General features: G+C 41.4%; 1 protein-coding gene across 2 annotated transcripts in view; it reads left to right on the forward strand.

Annotated features, from left to right (window-relative positions):
* Positions 1 to 8,804, forward strand: part of SPECC1L (sperm antigen with calponin homology and coiled-coil domains 1 like) — a 66,505-nt gene extending 57,701 nt beyond the window's left edge. For both annotated transcript variants that reach the window (XM_071445609.1, XM_071445610.1), the window contains exon 16: positions 1,735 to 8,804. In XM_071445609.1, the coding sequence (XP_071301710.1) occupies positions 1,735 to 1,824 (90 nt within the window). In that variant the 3' untranslated portion in view covers positions 1,825 to 8,804. The remainder of the gene's footprint in view (positions 1 to 1,734) is intronic.
* The last annotated feature ends 6,958 nt before the right edge of the window (positions 8,805 to 15,762 follow it).

A 15,762-nucleotide genomic window follows, 5' to 3' on the forward strand; every position in this document is an offset into this window, starting at 1 on the left:
TAAATGTATATTGAATTAATTATGACCCACTTATAAAAATCCAAATAACTCTATTTTGTAGTTCCAAAAGATCTGGATGTTTATATTTAAAAATAGCAGCAGATGAGCTCAGCTAGAGATTATTGCACTAAATAATGACTGAAATGCAGACTGGTTAAGCTTTAAAAGGAACGTTCACCAACACTTATCTCCCAATATGAAAATAAATATTAATAACAGCAGTGGATTTTTTTGAGAATAATTTGAGAATAAGATTTCAAGAATCCATTAAATCTGTCCTGTCTCTGACCTACTTCTAAATTATTCAGGATTTTTGAACTCTGGAGCTCCAAATCAAGCAATGTCATTTGTTCCTTTTTCTCAGTGTAGTGTGAGAGTTGAGATTTGCCTCTTAAGTTTAGACTTTTAATTTGTCATCATTGCAAATAGTTGTAAGGTTTTTTCAGGGATGGCTTAAAAGTTGTCTTACACAAATTTCACAATAAAAGAATTAGTTTTCAGCAGTAGAGTGTTTACTAGAACAGGAGTATTTCTGAAGGTGTGGAGTTTGGAGTATCCCAAACCCTTGTGAGGGATCACAAAAACTCAGCTGAAATGGCCACTATCAGAAATGAGATTTAAGTGACACTTTTGCAACCTAAGTTCTAACAAAGCTGCCATAGTTAGTGACTAACAGTACAACAGAGTTTTTAAAAATAACACTTTCCTTGATCCTTATCAGTGCTTTTACCCCCCAGCATTGTGTTTGCTGACAATGGCAGTGCAACTCCTGGGCTTTCCTACTTTGACTTTGGCTCTGATTTGAGATGTGGAAGTTTTTTACCAAGTGCTGATGTAAGAATGAGATAGTGGAAAATAACTACAGAAATTCTTGCATAACTCAGCCTTAGTCCAAATGGTTGCTGTCTGCCCTTCCCTTTTGTGATGTACTTCATTAGAGAGACTCCAAGCAGGCAGATTGAATGGAATTCAGTCTAAGTGCAAATTGCATCCATCTGAAGAAGTTAGTAGCTGTTTGCATACCTGCATGCACACTGTGTGTGCTGTGGAGGTTTGTGGATTTTTTCTCATCCATGTTACAAGAGTGAGGGGCTAAGAAGGGTCTGAAACCTGCTGTATGTAAACAGGAGTGGAATGCAAGTAGAAGTTACCCTCTGAAGAAGATGTTCAGCTAAAAGAACTCACAACTTCTTTTTTCAGTTCTGGAGATTCCTGCATCCAAGGCTTTCAGACAGAGCCTTACAGTGAACAGAAATTGCTAGGAACTGCATCACTCTGCTTTGCTTTGTACCTGTGCTGAAGAGGGTAGATGGGAATCAGTTATTTATTGGTGCTTAACCTGATGGGAATTTTGAACTTTAATTAATATCTGGGCCTCGATTCTGTGGCTCACAGTTCCTGGGTAGGTTGTGTTGGTTTGCAAGGCTGGTGCAGGGTTCTGTGAACACTAAAGTCTGACTGTTGTACCAGCTGTGCTCAGTGGGGCACAGCTTGAGCATGCACAGCATCAGGCATTTCAGTCTTAAGTCAACAAAAGAACTGTCTACAGATCTGCTATTCATTACATTTTGTAAGTAATACCAAGATATGTGGAAAAAACCAGAGCTTTCTTCATCAGTGCTTTAAATTGTGGAAACTTGACAGATTTACCATTCCCAGGAACGTGTGAAAACAGTGCCACATTGCTCTCAGGGTTTTCATTCCTGCTTTTGACCAATGTGTTTTCTGTGACAGGACATCAATGAGATGGTGCGAACCGAGCGTCCAGACTGGCAGAATGTCATGCTGTATGTTACAGCAATTTACAAATACTTTGAAACCTGAACCCCAATCATTCAGCACATCCATGGGATGCAACCAACGTGAGCTACCAGATGGAAATCTTACTGAAATGCTAATCCCCATTCCACTCAAAACTGGCAACATTTGAGTCCCCTCCAACTTCAGTGACACTATCATGGATTGCCTCAGATTGCTTCAGCTACTAAGCATGGGAACAACTGTTTAAAAGTAAGAACTTGTTGCCACAGTGCTTGGAATAACCCAAGTTATTAAGCTATTCAGATTAATTATGTAGCCTAAAGAGCCTGAACTACTTCTGTGCTGCCTTTCCAGTCAGACTTCCTGAAACTTTCTTTGCTGGGAGAGTGAGATGAATGCTTCCTCTGGCATATAGGAGACTGAATGTACAGATAAAGCTTTGAGAAGGAAAAGGATAACATGGCATCATATCACTGAACTTTGTGTAGCATCCTGATTTCACAGACTCTGAATATTCTACCCACAGCATATGGCAGCCCCATACAGTAGAGTCCTTAATGGTAACTTAGTTACTGCCTATACAGCTATTTTCCATCCTTTAAAATGTGCACAATATTCTAGGAAAACAAGCTTTGATTCCATAATGACAAATTGAGGGGGAAAGTGCTCTTGATACCTCGAAAAATCTGGCACAGAAGAAGTCTTCATCCTAAAGCTTCATTATAAGCCTACCTCTGTCACAGTTGATGTGGCTTTCATCTTTATCTTATGGATTGTAAAGACTAGCACATGCAGCTCCTGCCTTTCAGGGTACACTACACTTCAAGGAATCTGTGCAAAGTCCCTGTGCTTCCACTATAACAGCAATGAATCAATGATCACCCCTTGTCTGGCTTGTTCTTTGCTCTCTCCCTGCTCTGCCTGGGCTGCTTTCCCCTGCAGCAATATGAGCACACGTGGTGGATGGCTGTGCTGGAACCGTGCAACTGGGACAGCATTTCCTCTGCAGAGAAGATATTCTCCATAAGATGTAATAATGAAGTAGTTTGTCTCAAAATCCAGCTTTGCCATGTTTTCTGTGTGTTTTTCCTTGGTCTTGCACATCCTCATCTGAGTGACAGGAGGTGAGATGTTCTCTGGGAAGGACTGTGGAGGAACTGATGTAATGTGTGTCCACCCAGCCGTCTCAAATACTGCGTGGAAATGACTCACTGTCACAAGGAAGGAATTGAGAAACTTTAGTCTGCTCAACTTCTTTTTCTTTCTGAAAATGTACCTGAATTCATTTAGCAGCTCTTGGGCAAAAGAGTTTAAGTGCCTTAGCTATCATTGAGTTGATAGGTGCTGGCACTTCAGGGCCTGCTGTGGAATGTTAATGGCTCCCAATGGTTTGTGGCTCCCTTTGTCACGAGCTGTTTGTTGTAATCTTGTTTGGCAAATCCAGGGGAGACTTCACTCTGTCATTGCTTCTGCCTCTTGCTTTTCTGAGCACTTACCAGCAGTTCAGCCATGGAACATCTCATTAATATTAAGCAGAAGCCAACTTGAGCAGTGAGTTCTGTAACAGCTGCTATTTATAAGCACAGGCTCTTTCAGCAGTAACCCCATTGTAAAGAAAATAAATCTGTTCTATGGTGCTCTTACGACTGTTAAGGACAGTTTGAATGTCATAGATGTTAACCCAGTGAATGCAGCTGTGCTTGGCATCTGTGAAACTTCTTCATGGTAAAAAAGCACAGATTTAACTCAAAACTATTGCCAAATCCAAAACCCCATCATCTGAAGAACATAGCCCACGTCAAGAGTAATAATTCAGCATATCTCTAGCATTGTATAAGAATACACATTTACACTGATATGTGCCTGTGAGAATTATGGAACTTTGCAAACTAACTATTTAACCTGTGCTGAGGGCCTTTGGAGAAGTTTTCAGAGCAGTGGTGGCTCAAACATTCTTGCAGCTCTTTAGAACTAGAAGTAGAGACCCTCAGATTATTGATGGGTGCATTTGAAGAGCCAGCATAATCTAAAGGCAATTGTTGCAAGCGAGGTTTCAAGTGAAAGATCTTCATTAATAGATTTTAATAAAAGTCTGAAATGCATTTTCCTCTCCTCTATATTTCTTCAGTTTTTTTTTTTACTTCATTAGTTTCAATAAGAATAGTCTTAGTGGAAACACACATTAGCGCTGTCTTGCTTTCTATCTCCTATTATTAAATTCCAGATTTTGCCAATCAGTGTTTAAAAACCCTTCTGTTTATCCTCTGAACTGATATCCTTATCTATGATTGTCTTATTCATTGCCTTAGAGTTAAAAAATAATATTTTTCTAATGAAAAGGATAGCATTTCTTGATCTAAATTCACTCATCACCTGTTTTGGTGAGGTAATTTGAGCTTTGAGCTGACTTTTTTTCTGTCCAATGGTCACCTTCATTTACCTGGAATGTTGTCAGAGTCCTTAACTGCAATAACCCTGAGAGTGTCAAAGGAGAAATCACATTTGCCAGATCCCTTCTGTTGAAAGATGAACTGCTGGTCTTCAGAAAGGAAGAGAGAGAAAAGCTAGCAGTAATTGTAACAGGGATCTTGTTATGAACTTCAGAGCTCTGTGAACTTCTTCTTGGTGTGATCTGATAAAACTCTGTGAATCCAGCCCAGGAGCCCTGGGCTTCAGGAAGAGGTTTCTGTGTCCTGATGTATCTGAGCCTTTATGTGTCAGGTGCTGCCCATGGAAGGAATGAAGCAATGGAAGAGCAAAGCAAACACAATGCCCTGCTGCACTCCACAGTGTGGCTTTTTCTGAAGGTTCAAACCACATTCAGTTGCTCAAGAGGAAAAATAGCAGTAGCCCTTCTGGATGTGGAATAAATACACTGTTGTGTTTTGTTTCTGTTCATAGTTAATCCTCAAAAAGCTTTGGTTTTTTTGTTCATGTCAAGTGCAAGTTTATGCTGATTTATTTCCCTTTTAATCCAGAAGGTATTTCTGAATGTACTGAAAATATGTTGTCATCCATTTGTGTTTTCTATGTGCCTTGCAAAAGCCTGTGCTGTGGAACATCAGGGGAACTCATGGCCAGGGTGGGCAGCAGGATGGAGCTGTGGGACACCCTGGTGCAGGTACAGCTGTGTCATCCTCTGGATCCTGGGGATGGAGACACTTCCATAGGTGTTACACTAGGTTTGGGTTCAGGTGGTTTTGTTTAACCCAGTTTGATTTGGCTGCTGGTTTCAATAGAAACACTAATTTAGTATCTCCAGTGTCAATCTCTGGCCCTCACAAAAATGTCTTTTCCCATGCCTCCGAAAAACTGAGTGAAATTTTCCCTTTTAAATTTGTGTTTGTGGATAGTTTATCCAGAATATAGTATATAATTGTGGCATATTCCAATTTAAAGGTAGATTTTTATCTCTTTTGCATAAAATGTATTCTTCGAGTTACATGTAGTGTTTCTGATAATTTTTCGTCTCCAATTTTATGAAATATTTCCACTGTTTGTGTTTTTCTGTAATGTCCATTTTCGTGTCTTAGAAGTCCCTTGATTTGCCAGAGCTAAATGAACTCTGCTGTAATTTATTGGTGTAGACTCCTGTTCATGTCCTGGCAGAGGGGATGCTCTGGTTTTAGGTGCATGAGGAGAAATGAGCTGGAGCCCTCCTGTGATGGTGCAGTGGTGGGAGCTGCTGAGGCTCTGCCCTGGGAGGGCTGTAGCTGTGACACTGGGGTCTCATTTCTCTTCCTGATCTCACTGCTAAGGTTTAGCTCTTTTTTCAGTCTCAACACTCCAGACATTTTGGGTTCTTTTGCATCACCAGGAGATTATTTTCACTCAGTTCTGTTTCTGTACAGATTTGGCCCCGGGCACAGTTTTTATTCCAGCCTAGTTTTAACCCAGATTATTTGGGAAGCTGGAGATTTGGAGAACTTGTGGGTGTTTGTCTTCCTGCCTGTGCCTGCTCTGGGGACACTGCCTGGTGTTCAGGTGGTGACAGTTCCTTCCAAAGGCTGAAGTCAAAGTTACACCTTTAAACTGTGTTCCTGTGACTGCTGTGGGGACTTCACTTCTTGTTTGCCTCTTGAACTAACACAGCCCCAAGCAGGAGTTCCCAAGGGGCAGAATTCTTCTGGGAAGGAATCCAGCTGTGCATCTTCATGCTGCTTTCACATAACTACTCTGAGTTATGCTGAGGTGGTATAGAAAGAGAACCTTAAAATAGTCATGTCCATGGATGGACTGAGTTAACTGTATGGTTTGTTTGTGGAGCTTCCCTAGACTTGGTAAATATTTATTTCTGTTTGGTTTTAATGTTCTGTGAGCTCTATTTCTGCAACTCCTTCCTTTAAGCTGCCATTAGTGGATCCCTTTCTTTAGGCTGATATTAACCAGCTGGGGGCATTATTTGGTGAGAAGGGCTATAAAAGTGTCTTTGTCAGCCAGGAGTGCTGGACATGGCACTGTGCTTTCCCAAGTTAGTGTGTGTTGACTGGCAAAACACAGACAGCTCTTAATACATTCAATTGTCCCTATTTAGAAAGGTATTTTTAATAGTGTTCCTGCTTTCACAGGAGAGTGGCTGGATGGGTTTTAAATTACTGTGTGGCTTGCTGTGTCCCTCCTTCATCTGAGGTTCTTCTGTTGTGTTCCCTGATTTCACAATCAGCCTTGTAGTACACTCTATAATTATCTAACCCAAGATGTTCAGCATCTGGAATATGTAGCAAGTATGCTGTGGGTAATTAATGCTAAATAACTTAAAAGGTCGAGGTTTGTACAGTTCTGATTTCTGTTAATTGATACAAGTCTTTTTTTTCTTTGTGTTTTTGCTACACTTGCCTAAAGTTGTTTGGATGCAGCACCCTTGAGCTTGGTTTGACAAAGCCACTGTCCTGATCTCTTGGAGCTAATTCATTCTGGGATATTAGAATTATTTCCTCCCAATGAAGCTGTAGTAAAACCTATGGACACCAGATGAGTTCCTTCCAAGTGACATTAGCTTTTGCTTGGAATATTCCTTACCCAAAGGCCACTGCTGCCTCAGAGCTGCATGTAAGCTTCCCATCAGTCCCAGCAGGACCTGGGGATGCAGAGCAGCAGGGTAAACTTTGGCAGAATATTACAGCAGCCTGATGCAATTAAGCTGGTTTCATTTTAATCCCCTATTTTCAGGGGTTTTCAGTTTAGGCAAAATCATTTACTGCAAGCTGAAATGTGGCCTGTTAGTTCTCCACTGGGAAGTATGCTTCTGTTTAATAATATTTTTATGAGATTGTATTTATGGAAATGGAAAGAAAAATGTCATAAAGCTAGTTTTGTTGCACTTTTCTAAGGCTTTTGTATTTTGCATAGTTCTAGAATATGAGGAAGTTGCGTGGGGAAGTCAAGGCTTGGAACCTGCTCTGCCCCAGCACAGGAATGTGTGATGTGCATTTTCACCTAGTGATCCATGTATGGTTTTAATTGCCTGTAACTGGTGTATTTATGTGGCAGTGAGGGAGCCCAGCAGACATTTCCTCCTGCCCAGGAGCCATTGGCAGTCCCAGTTCCACAGTTCATCAGCTGACCTCTTCTGACTGTGGCTGCACTTGCAATAATGGAATAGTCCATTTTTGATTCTCAGCTCTTTCAACAAAAGAGGAAAAAGGGGCTCCTTTTTCTTTTCTTTTTTTTTTTTTTTTCCCATTGTTGAAATTTCTCTGGAGGTTTTTAATGGTTTCCAATTATTGCATATGTTCATTTTAGGATGGTTACTTGGAAATCAGTTCATCTAGGAGGGCACAAATACATGTAACATTCTCAAGTAATTAATCCTTGTAACTTACAACATTTCAGTTTGATAGAAACTTTTGGTTTTATGTGTATTGTAAGGTTAATTTTCCTGTCTATAAGTAGCACTTTTATATGTATCTGAAGGGTTTTTTTTGAACAGAAATGTGTTTTTTCTGTATATTATCTAATGGGAAGAAAGTATAACACTGCTAAACAAGGCATAGAGTAGTTTGCCTCCAGACTGTAAGTTCACTTTAGGTCAGTAATGATCAGGAGTTGTTCAGAGTATCTGAAATAAATCAGTGATCCCATTTCCTACTGGACAACTCTCCTGATCAAACCCAGAAGGGCATTAATTGGTACCCTCCTCCTCTTGGAGGGTGCTTCCAGTTCAGGTGCGAGGCAGAACTGACAGAAGGGTGAGGAATTTTGGACTTGGTGGAAAACCAGAATTTTATTGATGCCTCAGTCTGACTTCACAGCACTATACTGGATGAGGACTAACCTTGTTTGAGATGACACTGCAGCCAGTAATGATATCTCCTAAATAGCTAATTTAAAGCTCACTTTCCATGGCCTTTAAAGATGATCTAAACCCCAGTGATTCTAAAAGCTCTTCTCATCCTTCCAGCTTTTCTGATTTGTATTGGTTTTACTCTTCCCTGGAACACAGCTGCTGTGTGTCAGTCTGTGTATGGGTTTAGAAATTCCTCCAGACAAGTGCAAGTACTTTGCTTTTTTTCCAGAACCCTTTTGAATAGTTTACACATATCTTACATAGAGAGAGGCTTTGCATAAATGTACAGATGTACCCACATGTGTAAATGTGTGTGCAGATATGTGCTCCTGCAGGTTCTGATAACATGGAACGTGTTTCAACAAGTGCTTATGTCTTGAATACTTAGGCTGGTGTATTAGTGTAGATATTTAAATGGCAAGGAGGAAAAAACATGTTGTTTGCTTCTGGTTAGAGCTGAGAAATGCAGCTCTGAGGAGAATCTGAATGAGTGTTCCAATTGTATTTCACCCTGTTTGTGGTTTGAAAGACACAAGTTGGTCGTGATTGGAACATGAGAAGTCAGCAAGCCTGTGTTAAGCTAAACCTTTTGGAGTACCCAATATGCTTTCAGTTTGCAAGGACCACTAGAGACCTGGGCATTTACTTTCTCCATGATGTATTCTGTATGAGTATTTAGTGTGTATGCCTTCAATTTGCCAATGTTGCCATGTTTTCTTCTTAATTATTCATGAAATAAAGGTTGCAAATAGGAGAACGTGTGTTTGTTTTCTTGGGTGAAGGGCTGCCCAGGGGCTGTTCTCAGGCTGCCTCTGGCACTGTTTGTTCAGGAGTGTTGCAGGAAGCAGTGCTGGAGGTGAGGAGTGTGTACCAAGGCCTTGTGTGCACACAACCTCAGGATTTTTTTGGAAATCCTATCTCTCTTGGGATACCAGCAGCCTCTACCCCCAGAGGGTTTTAGGTGATAAGACAGTGAATACCCCAGATAAGAGGGACATGTTTAAGGCATCTGCTTAGCCTGTATTGTTCTAGAGAAGGAAATTGCAGAGAATATGTTCAGTTTAGGCAACTTCTGTAATACATTGCAGGATTAGAATTACTGAAATGTTACTTAGCCCAACCCAAGTAAGGCAATTGTGTGCTCACCCCCTCTCTGTGTCTAAAGGAGTTGGGCTGGGGAGAAGTTGGGGGCTTCATCTCTAGAACAGTTCAGACTATTTAAAGCAGAAGCCTAAACACAATTTTTTTCCAGGTGAAATAAAGCTTAGAACACCTTAAACCTCTTTTGGTCTCAAATTGTCCTGGATGGTAACTGTTTTCAAATGCTGGTTTAATTTCAAGTGTTCTGGAACAAATTGGATCCAGAGGTTTGGATTGAGCTCCTAATTATAGTAAATATTGTTCTGAAAGGCACTGGCTAGTGTAGGTATTTTAATTTTAATTTTTTTTTTTTTTTTGAGACTTTGTGTGTTGTTTTCTGGCCGTTCAGCAATCCAGAAAAGTCTTTGTCTCAGTGATGTTATTCTGCCAGAAAGTGTCTTGTTTCTCCTTTCTTGAGGTGAAATTTGCTCCCTGAGAACTCCTTGCAGTCCTGCCTGCAGTGTCTGCAGCTGCTGGAGGGGTGTGGTTTAACAACATGCCTGATTTGAGAAAACATTTTAGCTCTTAAAATGGATTTATATCCTGGTTTTTAATACTTCTCTTGCAAATAAATGTTTCAGAAGCATATTGCAGTACAATGTCAGAAAATAGATGTTCTTTCCTATAAGAAGCACATGGCAGCTCCATGGGAGGGACTGGTCCACGTGCAGTGGGCACCTGGAGGGGGCAGGACTGGGCCAGGCCTGAGGGATGCTAAAACTGCAGGGTCTGCACAGTCTGCAGGGCTGCAACTTTTCTATCCAATATCCACTGAAATAATATTCCCTCACCAGAGTATTTTCATGGATTGCCTTCCAAGCTGTCACTAAAAAATTCTGTTAAAAATGTGAAACCAGCGTCTAAGTTGAATATAATGAAATTGGTTCATTATTTTTTAAGATCTTAACTGTAATGAAAGCTGCAACTATATGGAATAGTGAAATAAATACCTCAGAAGCAACAGCAATATAATATTCCATTGTGTTAAATCACAGAATCTGATATTGGAGTCATGGTTTTTCTGCAGTTAAATTCTGTGGAGGAACTAGGCCAGCAATAGAGACCTGCTGAAATTGTTAAATTCTGTGGATAACAATACAGATCTTCTGCCTAAATTGTGCTAAAGGGTTTCACAATTGCTTTGATAGAGGAGACTTGGATTAAATCATGTCTGCTGCAGAATTCTACAAAGGGCAGAGATCAGAGGAGCTCACAAGATGTGCATTATTACCACACAGGATTATTTTAGGGGAGACCCTTATCATTGAAAGTTAACTCCTTTCTAAACTTTTAGGAAGCTATTTACAGCCAGTAGCTACTGGAAGAACTTAAAACCCAACAAAAAGGGAGCTGGATTCTGTGCCCCTCTCAACTCCCTCCCTCAGTGCTTTGTCTGTGGTGGTTTTTCAGCACTGTCTTTCCTTGAGCCCAGCATTTCACATTTCATGTTGAGATGTTCTCATATCTCAAACTGGCTTTCTTTTTCATCCTCACTACTAAAGGTTGAGTGAATTCTCCTTGGATTTGCTTGGGAAGTTTTGTTGGCATTGAGGAAGCCCCAGTGCCTTCTCTGGCAATTCCTGCTTGGTGCTGCAGCCCAGCACCTTGAATGGGCAGGTTGGCTCATTAGTGTCTCTGGTCCTGGCAGCTCAAGATTAGAACAGCATTTATGTCTAATTGAATATTTTTATTAGTTTCATTTCTATTAGAAGAGTTGAGTTGAAACTTCTCCCATGCAAGTCTTTGTTCAGAAAAAAGCGTTGTCTGTGAATTTTTAAAGAAGCAGATGAGGGAGTGGTGCCACCAATTCTAATCCAGGTTAAGGCTTTTATTAGCCTTTGTCTCCTATTTCCTCTGTGTCACCATTGTTTAATCCTTTTGTAGGACTGAATTTCTCTATGTTTAATGCCCTATTTGAAAAATATGATGTCGATTTTCCTTAAATGGTCTTTGTCCTTCAGGATTTTCAGTTCTTTGGAACCTTCTTAATCTCATTGTGAAAATGGTGTTGGGCACAGTAGTGTCTCACCACAGTATTTTTGCTCTTAGCCATCTGCATTGATTCTATAGTGTGGGGCACTATTTGTGCTTCTCTCCAGTGCTGTGCATAGCTCACTCCCTTGTTTATGTCCTTTTCTTAAACCATTTTAGGCTCTTTCCTCACGCCAGAAGCCTAAAAGTTAAGCTCTTAAAAATGAAAGAAACTTGAGAAGGAGACATAACAGTCTGGAGACAACTTCACTGAGCTGTTGACAATATCATATTTTTCAAAAATAAATATCCCACAGAGCACCAAAATGCCACTGTGTTAAGGCTGTGTCTCCATGGGGCCACACTCAGAGTCCATGGGCTGCACCAGGGCCCAGCCTGCACTGGGCATAGCCAGGGCTGGCTCTGCAAAATCACAGCTTTGCATTGTCAGCTTTGCAGTTCAGGAGCTGCAAAAAATCCCCCCCAAAAACGGCTGCTCTGAGAAATTGATGCAGCTGGACTTTGGTCTGGGCAGAGACAAAACGTCCAGGGAGGGTTTGGTGCCCTTGTGCTCTTGGCCAGAGCTACAGCTGGCATTGAAATGGGAGCTCAAACATCAGCCCAGCTCTATAAACCTGTGAAGTTGTGTCATTTTGCACCAACGTTTGCAGCACACACTCTTCCCTACCAGGGAGGGGTGGGGAGCAGGGTCAGCAGCCACTTCTTGTCTCCAGTTTGTGTTGTGACAAAATGGGGTTGTACACCATGTGTGTTTGGTAGAGTTGAGTAAGGGTTGTCCTTTCACTGCTCCTCAGAATAAAATGAGAATAGTTCAAGTGGAGAAGAATCAAGTGACTTCTGCTGGGCCTTTCAATTCAACAGTTCATTTATTGTGTAAAGGTAAGTTATATTTTAGCTGTTGCTCTGCAGCTCCCACATGATGATTCATGCTACCAGTTTTTCTTCTATTAATAGTTTACAGAGAGTGCTTAAATTTAGATTGAATTCCATCTCATAGTCTGTCATGCTGGATAGCATTGAGAGGAATAAAGCCACAGTCTGTTTGGGCAGTGTCTTTTATGGAGAGTGGTCAACTCCTGACATGAAATTACTGAAAATCCTTCCTTTGTTCCTGACTCAGACTGTGCTGGGGACATGGTTTGCATTTCCCTATGAGAGCAAATCTTACCTTGACTTCAGCTTCTTTTCCTTCAGCCTTTGGGAAAAGCTGAACTCGTCCTGTGCTGGAGTGAAACAATTGGTGCAAGTGCATTATGATTTTAGCCATGGGCATTGCCAGCACAACTCTGCATGTGTAACTTTGTTAAAGGGGGCACTCTTCAGAAAAATTGAACTTTTCCCAATGTTGATTTTAAAAATGCTATCAAATATTTCATGTTGAACAATGTGTGTGAAATAATCGCATATATACAAACACACATACAGATTTGTATTTTTATATATATATATATATCTTTAATGTTGAAGGATTTGCTGGTGTATCCAAAGGACCTCAAGTAATTGTGCCCTCATCCCTTCTTTTAGACTAACACAGGTGTCTCTCATTGCTTTTGAGGAGATTCAGGCAGTATTTGTAGGAGTGGGATATGTACAAGTCAGAACACACCATTTTAAATGTCCTGTTAACACCATTGAACACATGTGCTAATGCAACACTCAGTTTGACCTTCTTGGCAAAATAGACATCCTTTAAATGTAATTTTGCACATATTAAATAATTCAGTCTGGTTAGAAAGAAAAATTTCATGACAGAGAAGAGCCTCAAAATTGATAAATCATTAATATTTTTGTAAAGACAGAAATATTTTTTCTGTTTGAAATAAGATTAATTCTTCCAGATTCTGTCCTAGGCGAACTGATCATTTTCAGTCCTCCACATGGAAGCCTCGGTACCTGGGTACCATTTTCTGCCTCCCAGGGTGGCGGGCTGTGTTTGGTTGTGAGTCTGTTTTGTGTTCCAGGGGATCCCTGATGTGCCCAAGGTGTCACTCGGGCAGTCCCAGCACAGGAAAGGGTGAGTTTCTCAATAGGCATGAGGGTTTTATTTACTTTGCTCTCACCTTTTTGGAGTGAGCATTTCAAGGGCTGTTCTACACAGGTTTCTAGAGTTTCCTGCTTGAGCTGAGTTGCTAAACCTGAGGGGTGCAAATATTCTTATCAGCACTTTTCAGCTGCCCAGAGCTCAGGAGTTTGGCGTGTTCAGTGAGACAGTGAACAGGATGTCACTGATCTCTGCTTTCCAGGAATGACAGAGCCTATCTTGGCTGCACATGGGAGAATCAGAAAATTTAATTCCTGTCCTTGCAGTCCCGCACTCCTTTCAGCCCAGAGCTGGCTCTGAGCATGTGGCAGCCCCCCCATGGCTGCTGGAAGCTGTTTTGTTTCCAGGAGGGTTCAGTCTGTCTCTTCATGTCACCCCTTCTCAAACTGTGCCTGGCCACAGCCCTCACAGTAATGCTGGTTTATCCTCCACAGTGACCAAGGGAAGCTGCACTCTGTCATGCTGCCACCCCTGCATTTTTTATAAAAAACAAAGAAAAGATAAAAAAGCTGTTTGTACTCCTTACTGTCAATTTACTGTCATTGGCCAGTGGTAAGAGAGGGCATAAGTAGAATTACCCAGAGGTAAGGACAATGCACATGGAATATGCACAAGAATTATGGTTGATACTTGACAGGAACAATGGCATAGAACAACTAGAAAACCAATTCATTTTTTACTTCAAAAGAAAGGTAACAGATCTATTCAGATCTTATTATAATAATGGAAGTTATCCTATCCAACTGCTGAATAGGACATAAAACAGCAGCTGCTCATTATAAACACAGTTACTTGTGCAGAAGTGAGAAATGAGCATGCAGAAGCCATAGAGGGTCTGGCCTCGTTTCTCTGGGAGGTGTTAATACTGATTTTAACATCTTGGATCACTGCAGAGTTCCCAGCTGCACAGATAAAATCAATAGGTGACAATGAGGATCTGATGTGCCATCCAAACTGGAATGGCCAGTGAGGGAAGGAACCAGTGCTTCTGGTATCAGAACACTTTTATAGAAGGAAAGTCATTCCTAAGAGGCTTTAGGAGCTGGTCAGGGAGCCAGTCCTGGGAAAGTACTTGGACATTTGTTTTGGATCTTCTATGACTTGCTGATTTAAAAGAAAATCTATGTAGTCTACATCAAATACTCTTAAAATTGGTTAGCTGCAAAAAATCAAAGAGTTGCAGCTGGGAAAAGAAACACCCAATGATATGGGGTCCTTCAAAGGTATGGTGATCAACATTTGTGACTTGGGAAACTCGTAAGGTGATATATTGAGGATGGGATGTTGGGATAAACCAGTCTGGCAGTTCAGTGAAGAGGGTTGACTGCAACAGCTATGTTTAATGTATTCAAGAACAAAATAATATTTAGAAATTGCATCCCTGCTCCATAAAAGTATTTTGATTTCCAGCTTTCATTGATTTCAGTGGGAGAGAGTAATTTGGATGGCTTTGAGGATCTGGGCCAAAGAGTGAGGCAACCTCTGCAACACAGCAAACACAAACCCAGCAAACACTGCCCTGGAAAGGAGCAACACAGAGCAGATGCAGCAGAGCATGGCAGGCAGCTGATTCTGACTTGCTCCTCTAGTTCAAGAACAATTGCACAGCATAAAATTTAATGGCATATCAGCTAGGAGTGGGAAAATACCACCTCTTGTACAGGGCACATGTGAGGCCCTTACATGAGTAGTATCCCGTTCCTAATGTCAGCATTTTTTAAAAAGCTCTGGTAAACATCATGTAGGCAGGTGGCATTTCTAAATCTATCATCTATGCAGCATGTTTTGATGAGGCTCCTAATTTTCTCATCTCCCACTTTTGTTTTTCCTCTTGACTTGGCTAGTCAATGTATGTGTTCCTTAAAATCATTTCATGTTACTGTGTGGTAAATTACTCCAGCTTTTTCTGTAACTTCCTGGGAAAAATTACTATTTTTTTTTTCTCCCCAGAGGATTCCCATTGTGTTTGGAGCAGCCCTCACTCTGCTCTGTAGTTCCCAGCTGAGCCAGCCCATGAACCAGCCTGCCTTCCTGACTGGGGTAAGAGTGGAGGGGAGGGCAGCTCAGCTGCTGGCTGCTGCTGCCAGTGCTGGATTTTTGATGCTGGGATCCTCATAGATTTTGGGGTTGGCACTGGAGGGGCTGATGCCAGTTCTGCTCCTTCTTTCCTACACCAAGGAGATGTAAAGCATCACTGCTGCCAGGGAAGGCAGGGTGAGCAGTGCTGGGTGTCAGTGATGTGGGAATGCTTTTGGAGTGGGAATCCTGGATAAAACCTCACTGTATGACACAAGCAGTCCCTGCACAGAGGGGCCTGGCCTGCTGTCACTGAGGTGGATCGGTCTCTCACAGGCTGGAACCTGCCGTGGAGCTGGTGGGAAGTGTGGGGTCACACTACTGGTTTTTCCTATTTGCAATGTCCACCCACTAGGAACACGTAGATTACTTATTTGCTAAGAGGTAAACTTGAAAAACAGAACTTAAAAAGCTTAGAAGATGGCCACAAAGACCAGTGGGATCAAATTCTGGAGAGGTTCTCCCC

This window comes from Agelaius tricolor, unplaced genomic scaffold (genome assembly GCF_023055355.1).
Source record: "Agelaius tricolor isolate 1412-34295 unplaced genomic scaffold, bAgeTri1.0.p SCAF_20, whole genome shotgun sequence".
Classification (NCBI taxonomy): Eukaryota; Metazoa; Chordata; class Aves; order Passeriformes; family Icteridae; genus Agelaius; species Agelaius tricolor.